Source organism: Euphorbia lathyris, chromosome 4, assembly GCF_963576675.1.
Source record: "Euphorbia lathyris chromosome 4, ddEupLath1.1, whole genome shotgun sequence".
Taxonomy (NCBI): Eukaryota; Viridiplantae; Streptophyta; class Magnoliopsida; order Malpighiales; family Euphorbiaceae; genus Euphorbia; species Euphorbia lathyris.
In genome coordinates, this window is record NC_088913.1 from 40,755,969 (window position 1) to 40,764,771 (window position 8,803).

An 8,803-nucleotide genomic window follows, 5' to 3' on the forward strand; every position below is an offset into this window, starting at 1 on the left:
TTAGACCTAGGATCCAATTATCCCTCCGCACATTTATTCGAGCTCCATCCCCCACTCCTCCATATTAGACCTTTTTTGCAGCAAGCTTCTCGCTTCCCACATCCCACGCTATAAAAAACTGGGGTTTACATAGCTTGGGGAATTAAGGAAGTCAGTTTGATCAAAATATTTGGCCTTTAGTATTCTAGCACATAGGGAATCAGGATGTTGCACTAACCGTCAACATTGCTTTGCAAGCAATGCTAAATTAAAAGATTGAAGCCACCGGAAGTTCGAACCACCTTTTTCCTTTGACTACCAAATTGCCTCCCATGACAAACCAGTGCATCGGTCGTTTATTCTCCTTCCCCCCACCAGTAGTGACTAATAAGGCCTTGAATTTCCAAACAAAGAGAATCAGGGAGAAGAAAGCACGACATAATGAATTGGGGAATGGATTGTACCACTGACGTGTCTATAACTAGATGTCAAGTATGGTTTAGTTAAGTATGTTCTAAACTATGTTGAGTAGGGCCGGCTCTGGGCATAGGCCTGGGGTGCACCGGCCTAGGGCCCAGGGCTAGATGGGGCTCTAAAAAAATTGGTGTTATATGTATATATGGAAGTTACTTTTTTTTTTTTTTAATATAGATAGTGATAAAATCATATATGAGAGCCTAATTCTTTCTGAAAGCCCATTGATTAAAAAAAAATGAAAAGGTATGTCCAACTTTTACACTTTAATTAGTAATTAGGTATCGAACTACAGTAATCCTTTCTTCCCTTAAGATTCAGAGTGTCTGCAGGGACCGATCCCCCACAGAAATGGCAACAAAGGGACTTGAGCATCTCGTAGAAGTGCTCCTCGCCAGCGAAGGCCCGCAACAGATCACTTAGAGGCATGGTTGTATTTACCGATCAATACGCACAGTATTTTGACTTGTAATGTCGTATTGTCATAAACACGGCTGCATGTAGGAACTAGCGGCCATCAATATCTCCTGACCCGTCGTCATACCCCCAAACTCCCAGAATCTTCTTCTACCCTTCCATTTCTCTAATTTAGCTTGGCCGCTTCTCATTTACGGCGGCGTTTCTCCCTAACCCTCCGTCGCCTTTCCTAATTCCTTCTACCGAGCCATGTCTATGTCTCTTCTTCAGCCGAATTTACAACAATGCGCTCCCTCCTTCTCTTCCTCCACCTCTCTATTCCCTTCATTTTCCTCTCGTCGCGTCACTTCTGTAAAACCTTCCGTTTCTTCTCAGTTTATACCTCTGGTTCGTTGTGTGTCACAGTCTGAGGTCGCAGTTTCCAATGGCAAACTCGATGGTAAAATCATTGAGAGGAATGAGATTCGTCTCGGTTTGCCTAGTAAAGGCCGCATGGCTTCCGATACTCTCGATCTACTCAAGGTATTTTCTCCACGTTTCTGTTTCTGTTTCGTTAGTGATAAAATAGTGGAACATCGGAAGTCAAGGGCCGTATTTTAAGTTCTGGATGTTCTTTGCTTTCGGTGATTTCAGCAGTAAGACAATTACTGAACTCAATTAATTATATTATTGCCTTATTGATCAATTCTGCAGTCAATTACTGGCTGTTTGATGTATTAGGAACCTGCTTTGGGTTAGTTAGCTCCTAGACGAATATATTAAATGTTTGGCAAGCTCTTCACTTATGGTAGGATGTTGAGGAAATGATAGGCAATATGCGATGTTCTGAATTTGCTTCCTTAACTGATTGAGCTTTTTAAGCGTTTAAGAAGCTTGCTCCTAAGGATTCATTGGGTTGATTGGAAAACGATGTTAAAGAAGAGAAAATGAAGTGGAAATCGCAATTTCAGTTTTGGAGAATGAAATACATTATGATTGTAATATAATTACTTTTTCAGTGTACGTGTTAGAAAAGTAAAGTTATTTCTTTCCTTTTTCTCTTTGTCTTTTAACTTGTAATCAGCAACTCGATATATACATATTGAAAATTAATTCATATTAAGACCATGTTTCAGATATATTTTCTTTGTAGATTCTGTCTGATTCCCTGTTATGTTATGCTACCGGTTCAATATTTAGGAAAGAAAACTGGTTTAAACTTTTGTTCTACTCTTTCTTCTTCTCCTATTCAATTCTTTTCTTTACTTTTTATGAAGGACTGTCAACTATCCGTCAAGCAGGTTAATCCACGACAATATGTTGCACAAATTCCTCAGGTTTGTTTCTCTCTGTCATAAACATGCACATTTTTTAAGATGCTAAGCTTGTTTTGCATCATGTTTCATTCTTTTTGCCGAATGAAAGTTTATCTGCAAAGTCTTAATGTTGTTTTTTTGAAACTGCGCTTCTTAGTCTGTTTTACAGGCTATACTTAGCATCAAGTTATAAATGCCATCATAAAGCTTCTGTAACAAGGATTACTTGAGTTGGTTGTTGCTAATTGTGAATAGGAAATATGGAGGATGTTAATGACCAATAAAATATCTTTAGTTGACAATAGTTACCCCCCATCCCCAAACTTTTTTTCCCCGCTTTTGGAGTATGAGTTTCCTGCAGAATACAAGTTTTTTGTGGTACTTTTTGGTTATGTTCTCTTGGTGAATCTAGGCATTCTTGAAATTATAGACCTGTCATTACTTGAAGTACTTAAACTTTGAAAGTATGCATGGGATTGTCGCGTTTCAGATATATAATAGTCGTTATACCTCGTCAACTATATTGCATTCGCCTTTTTGATATAGCATCCTTTCATAGCAATGTGGGTTATTGCGTTGCACGTTTGACAACGAAGAGGTTATGTAATTCTCTATCAGGCCTGAAGTTGTTTTCATTGACACACTTAAGGAATTTTATGTTCTTTTGATAAGAGTAATATTTAAGAAATGACTTGTGTAGCTTGTCTTTGCTAATGTTATAACCTAAAACTTGTTTGATTGTTGATGTCTCTCTGATGCATTTAGATAACTTTTTGTCCTAGTTTTGATTGAGTTACATAGTTTTTAACTTCTAAAGTTGTAAAACAAAATAAAACATATAGCCTAATAATATAATCCTAATTCCTGATAACATATCAAACATCATCAATCCAAATCCAAATCCTCGTCATCAAACTCATTTGTATTCCCTGCCTTGACCTCTTGCACATACTTCCAACAAGGATCCAATCTTGGTGTCACTTTCGATGTATTAGAACTACTAACACTCATGTCCAAAAGCCTGCAAAATTGGAAAAAACTGTCATATATCATTATCAATCAATCTGATATTAGACACTAGTAAGCTACTGTTTCGTACAGTTTCACAAACTTTCATACACTTTCACATAGTTTCACACTTCCATAATCTTTCATAAACTTGTAAACATCGATGAACATAACTTTCAAAAACTTTCACAAACATTCACAAGTTATAATGAAAACCCCAAAAATTGGGCAGCATAACAGTATATCAGTAACAGAAAAATAGAACAGAGAAGAGAAGAAAATAGAAGAGCTACCAAAAATTGGGCAACATAACAGTAATGCATCAGTAAGGATGAAGAAAAGAAAAATAGAACAAAGAGCAGAAAAGTAGAACAGTACATACCTTGCAGTCGGTGGTAGTTGCTTGGTGGTTGGCCGGCCATTGGCGATTGCAGAGGCTTGGTGGTAGTTTCTTCGGTGTACTGTGGATGAAAGTTGGCGTTGGGTGTGATAGAGTTTTTTTGTAGCTGCTATTCTCTTCTTGCTATATACAGTCTCTTTAAAAACCTAAACTCATATTTTCTATCCGAACGAAAAACCTAATTTATATATATTTTTCAGTAACTTCTACTGACCTAGCGCCTTGACTTCAATAGGCGACCGCCTCTCGCCTGAGGAGGTCAGGCGGCCGCTTCTTGCAGGTTCGCCCGCCTTCTAATGCGAAAGGCACTGGAAGGATCGCCTGGGTCGTCTCTTGCCTCAGGCAACCCAGCGATTGCCTTTCACAACTATCTGCATTAATGTCATACTTGTATGGAGGAGAATGAGTTAAGAGGCTAATAGCCCGAATGAGTTTGCTGAGATTCTAATGTTAATGGCTTTAATCCGAGCAATTATACCATATTTTGAGGACTTTTTGCATATATCTATTGTATGAGGGATCCATTCATGATCTGACCTGGCCTCATTTACATTTTTGCCTGTAATATGTGTGCTCTTATTCCAATGCAATGTGCAATTCTTCGTTCCTCATTCTTCTGTTTCGGTTTGGGATACGCATGTGAGGTTTTTTTTTTCCACATTTTTGCTATATGCTGCTTCCATGTCTTTGCTGTGCCATTTTCATGCGAACAGTGGTAAAATTGAAGATTTGTTCCTTAAAGTAGTATGTCCTTCAAATCTCGTTTGTGATTTAATTGACAAAATCAACTGACTGGGAGATGAATGGGTGCCTACGTATGAGCCAGCCCAAGTGTTATTCCTTCTTCCATGCAGCTGACCTTGACATGAATTACAATTGAACCTTGTTGCTCCTTGTGATTCACTGCACGCATTGCTTATATCATCTGTTCTAATCAATTTTAACATTGATGCAATGTGGCAAATGCATAAGCAATGTTTATCTTAAGACGTGTATCTGTTTTCCCCTTGTAATATCACTGCATGCATTGCTATTGCCATTTTCTAAATGGAGTTTGACTGCTTTGTGGCATTTGAATGAGCAATTTGTATTGATTGTTTTTTGTTAACTCTGGAATTATGCTTAGTTGTTTCTATTTCAATGGTTCATGTGTGCTATTTTTGTACATGCTGAAAATTTGAAGTATGTTGTCCAAAGTTCCTATTTCATTTCGCCCTTGTCTGCTCTTCCTATGGGGTTTATTTAACTATATTATTTGGTCTTCATATATATGGTTATAAGATTAATCAGGGAAACGGTTTTAGATTACTATCCATTTCCTTTCTGTTTTTCGTATTTTTTTTTTTGGATGAACATAGATGAATTATCAATGAGTATTATTATTTTACAGCTATCTAGCTTAGAAGTCTGGTTCCAGAGACCTAAAGATATCGTGAGAAAATTGGTATCAGGAGATTTGGACCTTGGAATTGTTGGCCTTGATACAGTTAGCGAATTTGGACAGGTGAGCAGTATGCTTCTTCAAATGTTAGTGACGTATGCATAGGCCATATAGTTTTATCTGAAAAAAGCGGAGTAGATCTTCATCTATTTTTTTTTAGCTCCCTTATCATGTATATGAATCTATCACATCACTCTGGAATGTCTTTTTTCTTTTCCATTTCATTTATTCTCTTAAACCTGTGTTTTATCCTTAATATTAATGTGGGAGAGAGCAGAAAGAAGCAGCTTTATTCATATGTGAAACTAAAACTCTTATTAGGGGGATGAAGATCTAATCCTTGTTCATGATGCTCTTGACTATGGAGACTGCCGATTATCCATTGCAGTAAGTAGTTCATCTCATTTTTCTCATATAATCAGCTAAAACTTCATCATACTTAACGTGCCTTGTTTGCGGTGTTATCTGGTAATATTCTCATTTAATCTATATGCTTTTTCTTTCAGATTCCCAAATACGGGATTTTCGAAAATGTAAATTCAATGAATGAGCTGGCACAAATGCCTCAGTGGACAGCTGAGAAACCTTTGCGGATTGCTACTGGCTTCACTTACGTATGCTATGTGCACAACTTTTTTTTTTTTTGTTCAGCTTAGCATTCAGTAATTTTATTAAGCATTAGATTTGCTTGCTTTTTCTGTTATTTGGCTGCTTGAGATTTATTTTCCTTTCTGCCTTTGTACAACAGCTGGGTCCAAAATTTATGAAAGACCATGGAGTGAAGCATGTCACATTTTCAACTGCTGACGGAGCACTGGAAGCTGCTCCTGCGGTGAGATACAATCCTCAGATGTAGGAAGAGTAAATTGCTTTTGGTCTAATTTAAGTGACCGTCTTGTATACCCTGGTTATACATGAGTGTGCATATGATGCCTTACTTTATCATATAGATGGCAAAGAGTAAAATTGATCTTACATTATTTTTCAGATGCAGCATAATTGAAATTTGAAAGGTTCTATAATTTTTTTTTTTTTTGCTTTCTCCTGTGTCATAAATGTATAGCTTACTCATAGGAAATCAACATTATTGTGATTTATACATTTACGTTTTATAACCTATATAATGTGTATAAATAGGTTGTAAGTCTTCATTACCAAATACATGAATATAGAATATTATTCTCTCTTTCTCTGTGTTTACATCCTCTTTCTATTCTTTCATCTTCTAAATGGTGCATGTAGAGGGAGATTAAGTTCTATCTTTCTATTTGCTGCTCAGTTATTGACTGATTAGCCAATACTCGAGAGGGATTTGTGGATAAGCTGATACATGGGTTTTAACTGTCTTGATGTCAGTGACCAGTGATTTTGTATGCATAGTCCGATTGTGACACTTAGATATCCTTTGGGTTAGTTATTTACACAATGAAAAACTATGAAAAGATGTTCAGTTTGATCTAGAAATAAATAAATGAGCATAAACAACAACCTTCCTAAATTTTGTTTCTCCTTCTGTACTTGTTTTTCGGGTTGAGACACATATACATCTCGAAATTGGTGGTCTTATGTAGTTAAAGGTATTTATTGTCTTTTATTTTAGATGGGAATAGCTGATGCAATTTTAGACCTTGTGAGCAGTGGAACTACATTGAGAGAAAACAACTTGAAAGAAATTGAAGGCGGAGTTGTATTGGAGAGCCAGGTAAGCTATGAAGCTGCAGAATGGAACTTATAACCACGCACTGATGAAATTGCTTCGCTTAAAGTTGACATATTCTTCAGGCTGTTCTTGTTGCAAGCAGGAAATCCTTGATGCAACGGAAGGGTGCTCTGGACACAACACATGAGATTCTTGAAAGGTTGGAGGCACATTTGAGAGCAATCGGTCAATTCACGGTGTGTATGTCAATGTATTTAATTCTGTGCTCTCTCCTACCTTGCTTTCTTCTTCTTCTTCTGTTATATATGGTTGTGAAATTTAAATCACAGGTGACTGCAAATATGAGAGGAAGTAGTGCTGAAGAAGTGGCTGAACGCGTACTTAGCCAGCCCTCTTTGTCTGGGTTGCAGGTGAGAATTTTTCCATCCTCAAATACCATAAATTCAAACAGTTCAATGACAGGAGAGCTCATGACTCCGTCTCTCAATGTCTTCAGACATGTGTAACTTAGACAACCCCTTTGGTATTTTAGCTTGAATCTCATATAATCATGACATTTTTATTGTCACATTCAGGGGCCTACTGTAAGTCCAGTTTACTCTAAACGCGATGGAAAGGTGTCACCTGATTACTTTGCCATTGTCATTTGTGTACCAAAAAAGGCATTGTACAAGTCTGTACAGCAACTAAGAGCGGTGAGTTTTTGGATCAACACTCTCTTAAATGCTTCTACTGATTATACTTTGACTTTGACACGGGTTTTTACAGATTGGAGGTAGCGGAGTTCTGGTTTCTCCTTTGACCTATATCTTCGACGAAGAGCCTCGAAGATGGCGCCAGCTTCTATCCAATCTTGGGATGTAACTCTGCTCCTAGTCTCACTTCCATTATTGACTATGTTATGAGTTTCACTAGGCTGATATTCAGCGTATTGTTGTATGAGTGATAAGCTGAACTTAGGAAATTTTGTAATTTACATGTATTTCACTTGAACTAAATTGCGGTTTCATTGCTACGTAAAATTCTGTCTCATGTGTGTTATTTTGAAGTTCTGTTATCTTGTTGAAAAGAAATTAGCCCATGTGTCTGTCTGATATTGAACACGCATTTTTTGGGCATATGATGCTGTTCGGATAGAAATGTAGCTTTGTCAAAATCTAGAATGGCCAACAAACGTAAGCAATGATGGTTGTATTTTGATTAAAATTGAGCTGATAGATTAATTTTGGTCATATGATATGTGGTTCAGATGAGCTATCTTTGTGGATAGGATATGGCTATGTGATTTTGGCCTGCGTTGGCACGCAACCAAATCAAGTAAAAGTTGTAAAAAAGTCCATGAAGAATACCCATTTTCAACTCATACGAGAAAAATAAATCTTCCATAGTGAGTAAATTTCGAATCTTCATACTCTTAAACTCTCTAATTGACTCATATCGACATCTACTTAGGAAAGTGTTGTGGGAAACTGTTTTGGTAAATATATATTAAAAAATTTAGAAGTTAGGAAAGCAGGTTATTAGATGTATGGTAATGCTGCTAATATATAAATGTTCTTTCAATATATGACTAAAAAGGAAAATGTAAAATAAAATATTATAACTTAAATTTCAGTTTAAAATTTACTACAATTAACACATAATTAGCGATGAAGGCCATGCACATGAAAGTATTTTTATTTATTTGAAGGTCTTCTACAAGACAAATGGTTCTTGGAAATTTTCCCGAATAAGAGCTACAATTTGATTTAATTAACAGATAAGTTTCAATTTGATTTAATTAAAAAATAAGATTCGGATTTGGACTTTCCCCATATTATTAATATAGACATTATTTAATAAAAAGCAAGGCCAAATTGATGAGATCATAAAAGAAATATATATATCATCAAACAGAGATGTGGCTATGTGAAGATTATGGGTTTTAGGGGAGCAAAAGATGTTAAGTTGCAGATATACGATTATTAAATGCAAAAATAAGAATATATATTAGGTTTAATTGTAATTAGGTGAAAGTAATAAGGTTATTTTTATCCTGAATCGTTACTGTTTTTTTTTTTCATAAGTAGATATGCTTCCCGAAAAAGTTTCAAATTGTAGCGTTTACTAAAATTAATTTTATCTTTTAT

The 8,803-nt window shown here is 36.2% G+C and overlaps 1 protein-coding gene across 1 annotated transcript; it reads left to right on the forward strand.

Moving 5' to 3' along the window:
* Positions 1-870: 870 nt before the first annotated feature.
* Positions 871-7,704, forward strand: LOC136226335 (ATP phosphoribosyltransferase 2, chloroplastic-like). Its single transcript, XM_066014774.1, has 11 exons — positions 871-1,392; positions 2,127-2,186; positions 4,964-5,077; positions 5,336-5,401; positions 5,521-5,628; positions 5,763-5,846; positions 6,615-6,716; positions 6,797-6,910; positions 7,004-7,084; positions 7,250-7,369; positions 7,443-7,704. The coding sequence occupies exons 1-11, from the start codon at positions 1,120-1,122 to the stop codon at positions 7,536-7,538; spliced, it is 1,218 nt and encodes a 405-aa protein (XP_065870846.1). The 5' UTR covers positions 871-1,119; the 3' UTR covers positions 7,539-7,704.
* Positions 7,705-8,803: the final 1,099 nt, after the last annotated feature.

Bases quoted from the DNA above. Each gene is read 5' to 3' on its own strand.
- LOC136226335 (XM_066014774.1), top strand. From the start codon at position 1,120: ATGTCTATGTCTCTTCTTCAGCCGAATTTACAACAATGCGCTCCCTCC. The intron at 2,187-4,963 runs GTTTGTTTCTCT...ATTATTTTACAG, and splicing joins ATGTTGCACAAATTCCTCAG to CTATCTAGCTTAGAAGTCTG. The intron at 5,629-5,762 runs GTATGCTATGTG...TTTGTACAACAG, and splicing joins TTGCTACTGGCTTCACTTAC to CTGGGTCCAAAATTTATGAA.